We start from the raw sequence: 17,293 nt of genomic DNA on the forward strand, positions 1-17,293 counted from the left end.
GTTTCAGAAAAACGTTATTTAGGAAATGTATACTTGTTCCTAATAGATTGGGAAGCTTGTGTTTACAGTCATAGTCAGTAATTGATTGTTTTCAGGTATGTTATTTTTGATTGGGAAACATGTTGTCGCTAATAGATCCCTGGATATGGGGAGCTTATGGTTTACAGTTATGTCCAATATTACAGATCTATTCATATGAAAGTATTAACTCTTCTGCTATCCTATGGGGTCAAGATGACCATTGGCGGGTTCTCCCTACCATTACAAAGGTGGACAAAGGTGGAGAGGATTTCATGTACTCCATGGACACCAGTGAAGATAAAAATCATTGAAGAAAAAAGTTCAGTGCACTGTCTGGTGGGGTCTAGATGACCTCACTCCCAATGTTAAAGTGCCCAAGATAGCACAAGGGGTTTAGTGAGCCTTGTTTCTATGAGATCCTTTGCTGTATGTTAAAAAAGAAATCTAAACTTTGTATTAGTGTAGACACTTAAGCATTAGTATCAGCAAATATCGGCTATCGACCACAGTTGCAGGGAAAATATCGATTATCAGTGTCGGCCGGAAAAAATTATATCAGCCCATCCCTAATTTTTGTGTTCATCTTCTTCCATGTCTCTTATGTCCTCTCTCCTTGTGTAAATGTTCCAGATATTTTGAGCATGTCTGACTGCTTCTGTACCAACTTATCTTCTATGTTTAGCAAATGTTCCAGTGTTTTTCTGTGTGTCTCCTTGCTTTCCTCTGAAGTTATGACAGATGGCTACCTTCACGGGCCGCTCCTGTTGGACGTTCCTGTCTAATCTTTCTGTTACAGGAAGTGTTCCTCGTGCTCAGTATGAGAATTGCTGCAAAAAAAACTTTTAGTGTCATCTGTTGGTCACTTTTATCCATTATTATTAAAATACAGTTAAGACAATTTGGCTTTTTTTTTAGAACGATCTGGAATGTTTGGAACCCATCTTTAACAATGTACTAATTCTGTTAGTACATTGCTTAATTTTTTCTTTTGCTCTTTGAAACGCGATTTGTGATTTGGTTTGAATTATAAAAATAAACTAAACATAATTTTATGAAGATGTTTATAAATATTAGCCATTTACGTTTCATAAATCACTTCATCTGTTAGGTAATTCAAATGACAAATTTCATTCAAAATAAAACAGAAAAGTGTTTTTACCAGAAGAAATCATACTGTGACATAACCAGAATTCACTTGTTGCAATAAAAAATTACAGAAATTTATCCTGACACAAAATTGTTTATTGAGAATTTGTTAATTGCTTAAAAAATATTTAAAGCTTCTTACATTTCTTGTTGCTAAAAAGCGATAAGACAGAAATACTGTAAACATGAATCCACCGGGGTTTCCTCTTTCTCAAGCAGCAGAATTTGCAGCAGAGCAAATGATCTGAACACAAAGGCAGTGAGAGCTAAAATTCTTGGAAAAAGCTCAGATGATCACAAACACTGAGAGCATGACCGCTTTTTACACCGCCAGCTCTAACAGTCTGTCCGGCTCAAGTTAGGAACTGACCTGTTCCGTTCAGCATCCCGGAGCGAATGGAGAGCAAACTACAAGGACTGTCTTTGCAGAGCTCACACTGACACAAAACACTGAGATGGCCTCACTGAATGGGGGGTATGGTATTCGTTTTACAAATCTACAAACATCCACAGTCTGCTGGATTCTGGACATGGCAAAATTTCACACATAACACTTATCACATCAGTCAAGCACAATTCAAAGAATATTTTATGTACCAATAGAGATCTTTCCATTGGAATGAACGGGGCTGAGGACCATCCGGAGTGTACAGAAGAAGGAAGCACCATTTCTGTTAAGGTTACAAACAAATACAGCACAACAAGGCATTTAAGACAAACAGTCACAAAACACTTTGTTTTAGGATACCTGGAAACAAACATCCAAATTCATTTCTGAAACACCACGTCACAACCAACAACACAATATTCAAAGATCTCTGTTGGTTCTGTCAGTTTGTATCCCCGTGAATGGAAAGCCCAGAGAAGTTTCTGCTGTAAGCAGCAGCATCAAAGAAGAACTGCTGCAAAGTAAAACCCACAAGCTCAGATTTCATGTGGCTCTCTGCAGCAGCAAAACCCCTCTGCTCTCTACTTTAAACTCCAGCTTCAAATATTGCTACATGTACAGTACCTGCAACGGTTCGAAAAGATAATAAGTCTTGACAGGAAATGCTCAGTTAATATCTACTTTTATATTAACTTAAAACAAGAGGGATTCTGTCAGGGAAAGAGGCCAATCTGAGCTCAATCTGAACTTTCAAAAGCAATGAAACTCCCTTACCGACCCCTATGAAAAAACTGCTTGGGCTCCATTGAGCTGTTACTTAGCACTGCCATACTGTTTTTACCTCAAACCGGCGTGGTCCTCCGGTTCGCTCCATCTTTCATGTCCTTCTGGAAGCAGTTGTGGACTTGTAAAAAACCAGAGTCTCTCTCGGGGCTGTAAGGCCCACTTCCACCCTTCAAAGGTTCCCTGTTTAGGGTGTACAGGGATATGTCTCCCATTGGTAGACCCATCCCCAACCCCCCAGCACCAGATCCTCCACTGATCTTCATTCCCAAAGGGGAGGGCTCGCGGGATGGGTTGGTTGATCTGGAGCTGGAGCGAGAGCGCCTCCGTCTGTAGCGGAAACTCGGTATACGAGAGTATGGAGAGGATGAGGAGGTGCCTTTGATGAAGTCATGGTTGGCTCGAAAGTGCACCTCTTTGTTTTTTTCAATGTATATGTTGACTGCAAGAACACCCACGGATTCAGCCACAATGAAAGAGAGAGCCCCAAAGTAGAAGGACCAGCCGTAGTTGTATTGGTTCTTCTTGTCCTCCTCTTTCTTGTCACTGGGATCTCCAGCATTACTGGAGATGTAAACGATGATACCAATGATGTTGCTTAGGCCTAAGGAGATAAATAAAAGAGAAAAGATGTGGTGAGAGGTGGCTGAAGGTCAAAACAACAAAAAACATCTTTCAGGATTGTACTTCAGAATCGCCACAATAGCATGTCAAGAGGAGGTTTCTGCTGTAGCAGGTTGACTTAAAACGTGGAAGGTAACTGATGTCACCTCAGCTTATGTTTCTATTCGTCATCGAATGTATGTCTTGCTGTACCTGCAGCCACAAACAAGATGCCTGCGCTGAGCAGGATGTTGTTCTTTCTGCTGTAGATTCGTCCAACCCCAACACACAGGCCGCCCAGCATCAGAAGAACATTGCTGAGAATTGGGAATAGACTAGAGGCACGAACTACACCTGCCCAAAAAGAATCAGAGGCAATAAATGTAAATGTCAGATGTTATCATCATTGCTTGAGTTTAGAGAACAAAGGAAATTAGATTTGTTTAGACTTTCAGTTCGAAAGGAGCTGTGAATAATGAATAGTGTGCCAGGAACAAGTGAGAAAGCACTCGAGGGAATTCAGACTTCAGATGTGGCCTTGAGTAGGTCTGCTGTTGGGACTTAAGACTTGAACTTTGCTTCAGCAAGGTCTTTGTTGTAAACACAGAAATACATTACTGTGTCCCCCTGGCTGTTCTAAAGTATCATGTGACTGCTTTTTAAAGCACAAAATCTAGTTTACAAATAAAGCATTAGCGGCTGCAGATATTTTTCTGAGGATGAAGATGGAACTTTACCTTCAAAAGTTAAGGGGAAAAAAAATTCAAATGCCCACTTCCGTCTCGCACAGGCCGGACTGTGAAAATATTGTCTGACATTAACCCTTGTGCGATCCTAGGCACTTTACCATTGGGAGTTGGATCATCTAGACACACAAGACAGTGCTCTGAACCTTTTTTCTTCAATGATTTGTGATCTTCACTGGTGTCCATGGATTACATGAAATCTTTCCACCTTTATCCACCTTTGTCATGGTAGGGAGAACACGTCAATGTAAGGGTGGGGTCATCTAAGATAGCACAACGGTTAAACCCATCTGTGGCATGGCAAAGGTTGGGGACCACTGTAATTACCAGTTTGATTGTCAGATTGTTAGGCCCTCTGTCTTGTAAGTTTTTTTTCATCTCTTAAAACATTTATTTGTATTTTCACAATTTCTTCGGTTTTGCTTAAATTTTGAATTTTTTATAAATCATGTTTGGTCCATGTATGGGTCACAACCGAAAGAATAAGGTCCTGAATACAGCTGGTCGAAATGAGCTTCCGCCATTGGGTGGCTGGGCGCTCCCTTAGAGACAGGATCAGAAGCTCAGTCCCCTGGAGGAGCCAGTTGAGGTGGCAAAGGCATCTTGTCCTGATGCCTCAAGAACGCTTCCTTGGGAAGGTGTTCCAGGCATGTCACAATGGGCATAGGCCCCAAGAAGACCCAGGACACACTTGGTAGACTACGTCTCTCCACTGGCCAAGGGTTCCCCCAGAGGAGCTGGAGGAAGTGGCCAGGGAGTGGGAAGTCTGGAAATCTTTGTTTAGACTGCTGACCCATGATCCGGTCTGACTGTAAGAAGATGGATGTTGTTTGGTACATTTACCAAATTTGTTAAATGTCTATGATCAAGCTTTTGGTTATTCTTTCAGTTCATTTGCCTACACAATGCCACTTTTGCAAAAAAATAAAAATAAAAAAAATAATTAATATATATATATATATATATACATAGAATAAAGTTTGAGTTTTAAGCAGAGCAAATAAATGAAAAAAGTTGTATATTAGAATCTTTATTTTTTTTCTTTTTAACCAAATATGGAGCATGGCGACATTTGCATCTATTTGCTTCATGACTGGTATTTACATGACAAACAACAAATTTAATGACGAGAGCCCCGACTTCAGCTTGTTGAAATACATCCATACAGACAACAGACTCAATAGAACTGATGCCTCTGGGAATCTGCAATAATCTGCAAACCATCAAAACAATGCTGACTCAACAGTCAGAATTTCAAGATATCTTGATAAACATTTTAAAAGCGCACTTCTACTAGCTTGCAACATTCTAGTAAAGCTTCTATTATTAAAAGCAACACTTCAGTATAAGCTTAGCTGCAGTGACTGTCATGACATCATCCTTTTATAGGGAGAAGATGGAGATGTCATGATACATTAAGAGCCGTTGTGATAACTCCATCATCACAGACGAATAGAAGAGAGTTTTAAGCCTGGAAGTGTTCGGAGACAGTGAGATTGCATGGACTTACGTAAGATGTACTCCGAGCTGTCTGTATCGTAGTCGTTATCTTCAGGAAAATGATTGATCCGGAAACAGCTTCCTTTGTTGATGCCTGTGGAAAAGCGAGAATGAGTGTGATCGGGACTTGTGCTGGTAGCGACCAGTTAAATGAAAACACTCTGTCTTCATAACAAGGCTGGACTTGACAAGTTCCAGGATGGAGACGTTCACTGAGTCCCTCATGGACAACTTGAATAACATGTAAATGGAAGAAAAAATTGTCTGTTTATACATTTAAAAAAATACAAATATTGGCATGAAATGTTTTCTTGTTTTGCATCTTTGACAGAGTCAAAAACCTTTTTCAAGATGGGCAAGTGTAGATCCAAAGTTCTAAGGCTCTCAGGCCCTCAGGCACTTTGTGTTCAAAGACCAGATCTCTTCACTAAGAAAATCTTCCCTCATCTCTTAAAAGAATAAAACATTGGGAGAATTATAAATATTGAAAGGTTAGAATTTGAATTAAAACTGATAAAATCCTGCTTTTCTACCGCTTTCTTTGTCCCTCAAAAAGAGATATTACTACCAACGAAATGCATGTCAAGTCCATGACATATTTGTATGACAATTCTATGAACATCACAGAACAAAATAGAGACCATGATTACAATACATTCAATGAGAGCTTAGCAGCATATATATGCAGCAGCAGCCCTGGACAGCAAGGACCACATTGTTTTCTCAATTCATCTTTTGTATTACTGCGCATTTAAGCGAAAATGTTGCTTCCGCAACAAATCCAAAAAGATTCACCAACATTTTCACACACTGTGGTTACGATTACTATGGGATGGCCACAGGACCTGCAGCTTGGCAGCCATTTTGTGGCAAAGTGGAAACTTTTACATTTTCCCACAATATGGATAAAGAAAACTTTTGTTCAGGCGATCTTCAAAAAACTCCACACCACCATGTAGAGCTGTGACGTTGTGGGATTTTTAATCACCGCGGGGGGGGGTCGCGGTTAACCGCAGCCCCCTGCCAAACACAAAATCCCCTGGGGGTCATGTCGCAAATGAATACAATTACAAAGCAGTATTCTGTCTTAACAAATAACAGTAACAACTAACTACCTATCTAACTAATGAACTAACTATATAGGTGTTGCAGAATGACTATGTGTATGTGTGTCATTGGGCTGCATATGTAGAAGTAAGGAGCGCACATTAGTGTGTTGGGGTGCGTGTTGATTCTTCTGCAGCTGACTGCTCTGGAGCTGTACGTGAGGCTTCACCTGTGCTCTCTGGTACCGACATCTTCTTAGAATATTATATATTGCCCAGTAATAAACGCATTCATCGAAATCTAACAGTGCACGTTCATGTTTGGTGTTACAGAGTGAAGGAGAACGGTAATAACCCCCCCCCCCCCCCCCCACACACACACACACACAAAATCCTCCAGCGGATGGCCGCGTCTCGCTCTCAAGAACGCACGCAGCTTGTAATGGAAGTTAATACAATGGAAATTAATAATTAGAACGCAGTAAATTTGTCGTATTTCCTTGCGAGACGGAACTTCTGTTGTAGAATGAGGATGTGTATGTGCTGCTGAAACTGCAAGTGTGTGTGTAAGTAGAGGAAGCGCCGCGTGCAGCGTAGAGGGAGTGAGAGGCGCGGCGCAGGAAAACAGTAATAAAAAGTTTCCCCCAGAATCCTTAAAGTCTGAACACAGGACTATGCATAAATTTCAAAGAAAATAAAAAAACGTTCAAAAAATAAGTGCGGTGATGCGGTCATCATCACACCCCTACCACCAGGTTAAGTCTTGACTTGAATAAAAAAAAAAAAGCTAGAATTTGTACAAATTTAGACTCCTCCAAGGGGTTTTGACCTACTGCCTCATCAGCATCATTAGAAAAGCTACTTAGGAAAAAATGTTGGTTTTGAAGTCGATTTCACAAATATGCTCGCATATTTTTCACTGGTCTTCTGAAAGTTACTAAGACCTGTTTGTCACTACCAGATGACCAAAAAAATACAGTTGCTGCTGTAGAGATAAAACCAACAAAATAGCAGTCGTTTTGCTCATGTTTTTTGTTTTTTTCTTCATGAATTTGCCAGATGTAGCTCTGACCAGGGTTGCAGAGACAGTGACATGGCCCATATACTAGGGTTTGGACAGTTAATGATTGGTGGACATGTTTTATTTACACAAAAATAGTACCACCATGTCGTATTGAATGTTACATCTGCTAGCATAATTAGCATCTTTAGGAATTTGCTTTTCTTGCATTATTAATGATGCTAAATGGAACACTAGCCCTTTGGCCAAATTAGCATAGTTAGCATAATTACAATGATTAAAGTTTTGAGCTATATGCTTTTTATTTTTTTATTTTTTTATTTATTTATTTATTTATTTTTTCTAACTTGTCCTGTCCAACAGCTGGGCAGACAGATGAGAGCTGAGGGCCTCTTGTGTTGGACATATTTTACTTTAACAAGAGGGGTTATTAATCTTCAGACAAACCAAAGGTATGTCTGAATAAACCCCTTTTGTAATTGAGGCCAAACTTTATTAATTTCAATCATGTCTGAAAATCTTTGGTGTTGGACCGGACGGAAAAGGAAAGAGGGGAAGAAGAGAGAGGGACGTTAGAGAGAGGGGGGTAGGGGGTGATAATAGGAGGGGAAGGGGGATAAGACCATGAAGCAGCATAAAGCAACAAGTTTACTGGTTGTTAATCATTATGGTAAGTTTCAAATGTAGTAAAAAACAAAAAAACAAACAAAAAAAGGGGCGGAGCCTGTCCACACACACGCTGAAATGTATTAAACACACCTGCTAGCTGCAAAAATGTCCACCTGTCGACATGTACACAAAACAGATAGTGTTCACACGCATACTTATGCCTTAAAACCAACTAGTGTGAAATATTTCAGTCATTCAGTCATGCAAACTGTTAGTGCAAAGGTGAGCTAACACCAGTGCTCAGGTGAGTGTTTATGTTCTTCTAAAATGGGTGGTGGAACGTGAAAAGAAGGAGGGAGAGTGCCCAGCCATCCCCACCCCAAGACCCCCACCGCAGCAGCAGCGGCAGCCGGAATCCCCCCAACGCCACACGGGAACCGGCAGGGAACAACCGCCGCCCGGGCGACCAAGCCCGCCACCCAGGCCAGGGCCAGCAGGGCCGCCGCAAGGCCCCCAGAGCCAGAGGCCAGGGAGGCACGGAGGGAAAGAGAGCGCCGCCCCAGCCCAACCAGGAGAGCAGCCCCCCCGCCGCGCCGGGAGAACCCAACGCAAGGCCCCACCGGAGAAGGATGCCCACAGCCCCAAACAAGCACCCCACCACCACCCAGGAGTTCCGGGCATCCCCCCGCCCCAACCCCAGATACGAGCCAGGACCCCCCAAGGGAGACCCGCTCCGCACTCCAGGCAGCCATCCGCCCGGCCCACGGTTGGTCCAGGGAGGAGCGAGGCAGGGGCCCGCCGCCCCCGCCCAGGAGGGGGGAACCCCGGGGAAAAAAGAGGGCCCACAAGGGGTGTTGTAAATATGGCCCGACCAGGCTCGGCCACAGTTGGAAATTTGGCGGGGCCCAGCACTCAGGAGCGAGGACCAGAACCCACCCCCCAGGGACCAGACACCCCCGGCTCAGATGTACTGTGAACCCCCCCACCGTGCGGAGAGAGCACCGCCGGGCCCAGGAAGCCGACACCCCGGGGACACGGCCGCCGTTGCAAAGGGGCCCGTACCCCCCACCAGGGAAGAGGCAGGGGACAGATGGACCCAGGTCCCACCTTCCTTGCAAATGCTATAAAAAGCTATATGCTTTTTAAAGATAATTGATGATGCTGAATGCAATGCTAGCACTCTTAGCAATCCATAGCATTTTAAGCATAGGCTAATTAGCATTTTTAGCCAAAGAGAATGTGGCTTGAAGCGGCCACTCAGCCAGTGAGGGCGGGTAATAAGAGGGTGGTGTGGCAGTGGCAAGGCCAGGAGCGTGTAGCAGTTCCTCGGCCAGTGGGGACGAGTAGAAAAGGGGCTGCAAGGGGTGGGCCTGTAGCCCCTTTGAGCAGCATTGCTTGCGGCTTTCATTTAGAAAAAAATATTTTTTAATTTTGTGGTTCCTTTAGGGGTCGCCACATAAAATCCTACACCTCCACTTAACCCTCTCCTATGTATTCTCTTTGTTCACATGAACCATTCTCGTGTCCTCCTCGACAGCATTCACAAACCACCTTTTGGTCTTCCATTATTCCTCTTTCTTGGTAGCTCCAACTTCATCCTCACTACCCCTCCTCTCAGCATCTCCATCTGACTTTCTGCATTTATTTCCAAAACATCAAACATGAGCTTGACCCTCTGATGTATCATTCCTGATTCTATCCATCCTCGTCACTCCTAAAGACAACCTTCGGCTCTGCTACTTCCAGCTCAGCCTCCTGTCTCTTTCTCAGAACAACAGCGCCAGACGGCCCCATACAGAATCACAGCTCCTCCCCCAGTACTCTATAATTGACTTTCTGCAGACCTGCAAAGACACAATGCAGCTCCTTCTGACCTTTTCTTTAATTCTCACAAGCATCCCCAAAGCAAACATCGCATCTGTGGTTATCTTCCTCTGCATACTTCCAATACTATTTCCCATAACCTCATTGTTTGACTCATCAACTTTATCTTTCCATAGTTTTTATAACTCTGTGTGTCTCCTTTCTTCTTAAATTGGGCACCAGGACACACAATCTTTATCAACAGCCCAGTCAGAAACTCTACTGCCCCCTCTTCTAAAGACTTCCACACCACCACAGGACCAGCTGCTTCCCATCCTTTTTCAGTTTCTTTCTCATTTCAACTTCCCTCATCTTTGCTATATCCTGCTCTACAACAGCCACTTCTTTACGTTTGTGCTCTCTAGCATTCATAATTTCATCACCCTTCTGGGACATATTGAAACATTTCTTGATAACTATAACCTGGTGGACATGCATATCTTTTTCAGTGCCTTGCCAAACTGTACATATAAACGTTACAAAAGTGTAAAGCTCCTTGGAATCCAAGTCCTAATATCATTTGGTTTGCCTTTGTGTCTTGTTAATACAAATTTCTAATCAGCCAATCACATGGCAGCAACTCAAAGCATTTAGGCATGTAGACTTGGTCAAGACGATGTGCTACAGTTCAAACTGAGCGTCAGAATGACAAAGAAAGGTGATTGAAGTGACTTGGTTCTTGGTGCCACAGGGGCCGGTCTGAGGATTTCAGAAACTGCTGATCTACTGGGATTTTCACCCACAACCATCTTTAGGGCTAACTAACTAACTAACTAACTAACTAACTAACTAACTAACTAACTAACTAACTAACTAACTAACTAACTAACTAACTAACTAACTAACGCACGCACGCACGCACGCACGCACGCACGCACGTTAGTTAGTTAGTTAGTTAGTTAGTTAGTTAGTTAGTTAGTTAGTTAGTTAGTTAGTTAGTTAGTTAGTTAGTTAGTTAGTTAGTTAGTTAGTTAGTTAGTTAGTATGCATGCATGCATGCATGCATACATACATACATACATACATACATGCATACATGCATACATACATACATGCATACATGCATACATACATACATACATGCATACATACATACATACATACATACATACATACATACATACATACATACATGCATACATGCATACATACATACAGTCTGTGCTTGGGGCACCGGAAGCCTAAAAAAATTAAATACAAAAAACCTTTAATCCCATTCAAGGCTCTAGGTGCCTTTAACCCTTTAACACCAGAGTCACCTGCTGTATACAACACACTTCTTTGACATACTTGACTTTTTATGCGATCATCGTGAATCAGCCGACTTGTAGTGATTGCATAAGCATTTCACTACTTTGCATATCAGCGCAAAGCTGCTTTTCTTCGCTTGGAATTACGTTCATTGCATAAACAGTTGCAGAGTTACGTTAGTCGAAAGAATGTCAACACTAGAGCTAATGCTCCATGGTTACAGAAGAAAAAAGGGTTTTCATGAGTATGACTTATTAACAGAAAGCATTTTTACAGAAAAAAATGATCCCATGAAAGCCATCAAATTTGTTACAAATAACATACTCATTTAGTTTGGCTCTTTTTGCCTCAAAAGGAGAGTTGTAACACTTGAAAAACAGTTAAATGGCGTACTGTGTAGAAGATCATTGATCCTCCATTATCATCCATCCATTTTAAGAAATGACAATAAGAAAAAGAAACTAGAAAGTATGTTTAGACAGTGACAGTGCAGAAAATAGAGCTGCTATCAACTGGCGGACGTTTGTTTGAACTTCTGATTGTGTACAAAGAAAGATTAAATGGAAATATGACATGGGTTTTAGCCATACAAACTGGGTGTTTTTAAGCTTTTTCTGTACTTTTTTAAATTCTGAGTACACCACACAGAGATCAGCTAAAGTCTTAGAGATGACACCTTTTTCCCCTTCAGGGACTCAGACTTCAGTTCAGATGGGCTTTTCACAATCAGACAGCAGGGAATGTAAAGAATCTAGAATCTTCTTAAAGGGCCTATATCAACTTGTAATCCTATTATGCAAGGGTGGGGTCATCTAAGATAGCACAAGGGTTATTTAGGGTAAAAGCTCCTGCTCTTGGAGTGGTACCCGGTGTGGTCTTCTGCTCCTGTAGTCCATCTGCATCAAGGTTGGACGTGTTGTGTGTTCAGAGATGATCTTCTGCAGACCTCAGTTGGAACCAGTGTTTCTTTGAGTTCCTGTTATCTTTCCATCAGCTGGAACCAGTCTGACCATTCCCCTCTGACCAACAAGGCATTTCCGCCCACAGTATTGCAGCTTACTGGAATTTCTCTTTTCCTGACCATTCTCTGTAAACCCTAGAGATGGTTGTAGGTGAAAATCCCAGTAGATCAGCAGTTTCTGAAATCCTCAGACCAGCCCGTCTGGCACCAACAACCATGCCACGTTCAGAGTCACTGCAATCACCTTTCTTCCTCATTCTGATGCTCGCTTTGAACTGCAGCAGATCGTCTTGACCATGTCTACATGCCTAAATGCTTTGAATTGCTGCCACGTGATTGGCTGATTAGAAATTTGCGTTGACGTGGAGTTGGACAGGTGTTCCTCATAAAGCAGTTGGTGAGTCTATGTTGTCATTTGTTATTTCATGGTTTTTTACAACAGCAACACAGTAGAAAACTAGTGATTTAGTGAATTTGATCATTTAGAAAAATGCGATGCAGCAGAAGAGAAAGAGAATCTAAGAAGGTGGAGATGAGACAGGATGAGGTAACACAGGATTAATTTGACAATTTAGACTTTATTTCTTTGAAACAAACTTTTGTGTCATCATCTAGACAAAAACAAGATAAAGATATTCTTTATTGATGCCACATTGGGGAAATTCAATTGTTACAGCAGTTCAAAAAGCAGAGACGAATGACAGCAATGTGCAAATGAATGAGGGGTGTTCAAAATGTGCACAAAATACGAATACTAAATGTGCAAAAATAGAAAAAGTAAAAAAGTAATAACTTATGTACACTATAACGAAATAACGTATGTTATGCATAATAATAAAACTAAATAAATAAAGTAAAAACACAGAATATACAGATGGGCTATGGATGTATGATTACCGGTTTGTACATGCACATTTAAACTGTGGCATTGTAAAATTTTACAGCTGTTGGAATGAATAGCCTGCGGCACCGTTTCTTTCTGCATGGGGGGTGTAGAAGTCTGCCACTGAAGGAGCTGTTCAGTGCCTCCACTGTCTGATGTAGTGGGTGAGAGGTTTTGTCCATGATGGATGTTAACTTGGTCAACATCCTCCTTTCCCCCACTTCCTCCACAGAGTCCAGTGGACAGCCCAGGACAGAACTGGCCCTCCTGACCAGCTTGTTAAGTCTTTTCCTGTCCCGTTCTGTGCTGCCTGCTTCCCAACAGGCCACAGCGTAGTGGATAACAGAGGCCACCACAGAGTCATAAAATGTCCTTAAGAGAGGCCTGCACACTCCAAAGGACCTCAGTCTCCTCAGAAGGTGGAGGCGACTTTGGCCCTTCTTATACAGGGCATCGGTGTTGTGAGTCCAAAAACAAGCTGTAAGAGGTGAAGTTTACCCCCGAAAGCATGCTTTAACTTATGACGATCAGCATATACCGCTTTTCTTTGCCTCTTCAGTCGAGGTCTGTGCGGGTTCTGTAGCCGTCACCATGACAACGTGTCACACACCGCATATCAAATAATCCTGTCTTATGTGAAGAAAATGATTCAAACCTACATAAATAACAAGTTTAAAGTAGTAAAAATGGATTGATTTTTTTTTTGTAAGTGACCATGGTATAAACGGAATAACACCTTTCGAGGTGTGCCTTATCAGAAATGAATGAACTTCACGGAAGCTCCACATCAGACGGTTCAGGCTTTTGCTCGTCTATTAATTTCTGATAATGCAGAACTCGTCGGGCATTATCCTTTACATAATAGATAATAGTTGTAGCATTATAGCATTGTTTGGGATTAACTCTGTTACGAACTACAAAGTTGCATATTGATGACATCACAGGAGCCAGCGGTGCAGAGACACTGAGAGCGGAGTAAGACACGATTTCAGCTGAGATCAAATAAACTTTCCTGCAAGTAAAGTGTTGGACTTGTTTTATTTTTGAGAATATGGCAATAGTTATACAGTAGATTAAAAATGAGATTGATGCGATTTAATGCGCTAATTTGTCTGTAATTAATTAGTCGCGATGATTTGACAGCACTATCTTAAATATTTAAATACCCGTCTGATTCTTCAGTGCAATCACTGTGGATGGACTCCACACAAACCAGATAAAGGCTAAGGCCAGAGAGTTTAAAGATTACATGAAAAATAAATATATGCACAGAAGGTTAGTCCACTAATAATAGGAGGGGGCCACAGCATAATGAGAGTGCAGAATGAGAGTGAGCTCACCAGAGGAGGTATCTCCCCAGAGCCCATCTGTCAGAGTTACAGAAGTCGATCTTTTATTACTCAGCATAGCTTCACCATAGCAACCTCCCTCTAGCAACCCAGAATCCCATCTCCAGCTCCACTTCTCAGAGGACGCCTTTGACATCTTACTAATGTATTCACCACTCTACACGCGCACGTACACACACCGCAAAAAACAGAATGAAGCTTTTGTGATTCATAGAAGCTGCAGAATCACTTCAAGAAAAACAAATCAGGAAAACGTAAACCGTCTAAAGTCAGAATTGTTTCCAGCATACTAAGAAGAAACTGGCACGTCTACTATAGCTGAGAAATCTTTATTGTTTCTACAAAAGCTTTTTCAGAAAATTTTCCTTTTTCCTTTATAGTTCCTTTTGAAGAATTGCTACATTGCCAGTGAACCGTTCACTTGTTGAGCCAAATGGGTCACAGGTAAGATCACCGTTTGGATGGATTAGTCAGAACCTGCAGACCAATTATTTTATGCTGCTCAATTTAACAAAACAACTGCCTGCAGGCTGTGAAATCTCTTAACCAAACCGTTTAACCGCAAAACGACAAGTAGTCTTGGCAGAATGTGAAAGAAGAACCTGATTTAAAAACCTTTGCAGTGGATTGAAGAAAGACATTTAAGGGTTGTTGAAAGTTTATCAGCATGTGAGTGAAAGAACAACGAGCAAAACAGTCTGCAGCACTCACATTTCCATACTTGGGAGATGTGAGTGATTCTTAAGGATCCTCAACAAACCATTCCGACTCTTGCAGCCATATGAAAATTCCAGGTCAACTGCAGACTTAAAGCCGGGGATCATCTACCTGAGAGCTAAGCAAGTGATGGCTCCATGCATTAACCACCAGCTGCAACAATGTCAAAGGGCTCTCCATGTCTGAAGATGCCACTTCCATGCCTTCTGCGTTCGCAATCACGAGGATCAAACAGGATTCTAGCATCTGCTTTGTGATTTCACAGATTTCTTCCACTAAACAAGCACAGAAGAGTGCCTGCACCTGGTTGGCTCCAAATGCGCACAGACATCAGATCAGGCAACGTTTTACACAAGTTTCCTCCGTTTTTTCACCAGAGAAAGACAGAGATTGGGAGAATTTGGGATTCTTCGCCACAAAAGACAAAGAGGAGCAAACAGTAGACTTCTTTCTTCTGGTTGATTTAATTGACATTGCTTTGTTTACTGCGCGCGCTCTATGCGCAGACGCTTCCATCCACATCATATGATATAATCGACCTGTTGTCCGAACGCAAGACGCCCAACCCCAAACCCCCACAGGCAAGTTAGCAGGGGACCAAACAGCTTTTCTCCAGAGCTCTACTGTTATCATCTTCATCACATCAACCTTTACTGCAGAAATCGAATTGTTTCATGGAAAACTAAAGAAGAATGCTTTTCTGAAGAGACTGTGTGCTTTGATCTGAGCTTTTTCATCTTTTTACAGACCGCAAGGAGGAAAAGAAGTGATGCAAGCTCGTCTTTACGCGCGGATGACGCGAGCTGTGCGCAACAGTTTTTCAGTGTTTTTGAATTTATGAAAATCCAATCTATTTATTACAATTCCCTAAAAAAAAGGTGTGGCTGCTTTCAGTGCGTCATTCTGCAGAGTCACATCACAAAAATCCTAACTTCCAGATGTTACATGAAGCCATTCAAAGTTCTCACCGTGATAAATAGACGGTACAGTTGAGGCTTCCTAATGTGAGATGTTTTTTCTTTCGTTTCTTTTTTACCTTCAATACAACAAATCCTCCACAGCCCGGAGTGCGTCAGGTCGCCTTTGACTTTCCTGGTCTGCATTTGGCCGTCGTCGGTGGTCACGTTGGTGGCGTTACAGATGTACGCCCGGGAATACAGCCAGTAGTCGGTGCCGATGGCGATGGTCATGAGGCCGAAGGCGGTGAAGGCTCCCGCGACAGCCAGCACAGTCTGAACCCCGCGGTCACACCATGCCATGGCGGCTCATAACGTGAGGATCCTACTCCGCGTGGGGCCACGAGCGCATGATGGCACAAAGGAGCGCACGCACGGGAGCGCGGCGGAGACCCTTTGCGGCCGGCTCTGCCTTTATTCTGGCTCCTCTTCTATGGGAAGAAAACTTTAGTCCGAATTCATCCAGACTCTTTGTGTTCACTCATCAACGCGGCCACAGGTGGAAGCGAGGAGAAACCAAAACTGCAGAGAGAGACGATCCTCAAATAGAAAGTTCAAAAGAGAAATGAAACGGTGTTCAAAATAAGTGAAAGGGTCTCAGGAAGCTGGGATTTTTTTGTTTAGGTTTGCCTGATGTTTGACTCTAAACTGAACAATAGATGAAGCATCCGAGAGCCACGCCCTCCTCCGCAGTTACAGCCAATCAGACGCGAGGAAGAGAGCCGCGGCAGAAACAACAGAAAGTGTGTATATATATATATATATATATATATATATATATATATATATATATATAGATAGATAGATAGATAGATAGATAGATAGATAGATAGATAGATAGATAGATAGATAGATAGATAGATAGATAGATAGATAGATAGATAGATAGATAGATAGATAGATAGATAGATAGATATAGATATATATATATATATAGATATATATATAGATATATATATATAGATATATATATATATATATATATATATGTCTGTGTGTGCTTGTGTGTGTGTGTGTGTGTTGTGTGCGCATACACAAATTTGTCATATAGGGTGGAGAGGTACAAAAACCAGATCTACACAAAAGAAAAGGTGAAATAACTAATTTTTTTATACGAAACGATGAGAAATAAGAAAAAAAAAGAACTCATTTCTTCTAGGTTTTTTTGTTTATGTGATGAATCCTCATATATGTAAGTAATATTTGAAAAATTGTAACCACATTAAATTTATTAAATTTTTATTGTTTATTTTAAAAAGCGCCCAATGTCAGTCTTCAATAGGATTTAGATGCTTCAGTGAGGATACTTCAGAACAGTCAAATGTATTGTTTTTTGTCTTGTCCTGGCTGTTTCAGTCTCAAAATGTCATCCTATTAATACAGATTTAAGACATCCTGCATCAGATGCAGCAAAGCAGCCCAGAGCATCACCACACCTCCTCCGTGTTTC

At 41.8% G+C, this 17,293-nt stretch overlaps 1 protein-coding gene across 1 annotated transcript; it reads right to left on the reverse strand.

The window, feature by feature from the left end:
• Positions 1–1,241: 1,241 nt before the first annotated feature.
• LOC101171469 (voltage-dependent calcium channel gamma-4 subunit) lies at positions 1,242–16,540 on the reverse strand. The gene is made up of 4 exons (XM_023960429.2): positions 15,924–16,540; positions 5,198–5,281; positions 3,155–3,295; positions 1,242–2,942 (listed from the first exon to the last, which is right to left on the reverse strand). Exons 1-4 carry the CDS (start codon positions 16,144–16,146, stop codon positions 2,398–2,400), a joined length of 993 nt encoding a protein of 330 aa, XP_023816197.1. The 5' UTR covers positions 16,147–16,540; the 3' UTR covers positions 1,242–2,397.
• Between the last annotated feature and the right edge of the window lie 753 nt (positions 16,541–17,293).

Source organism: Oryzias latipes, chromosome 1, assembly GCF_053564925.1.
Source record: "Oryzias latipes strain Hd-rR chromosome 1, Olatipes_Hd-rR_3.1".
In the NCBI taxonomy this organism is placed as follows: Eukaryota; Metazoa; Chordata; class Actinopteri; order Beloniformes; family Adrianichthyidae; genus Oryzias; species Oryzias latipes.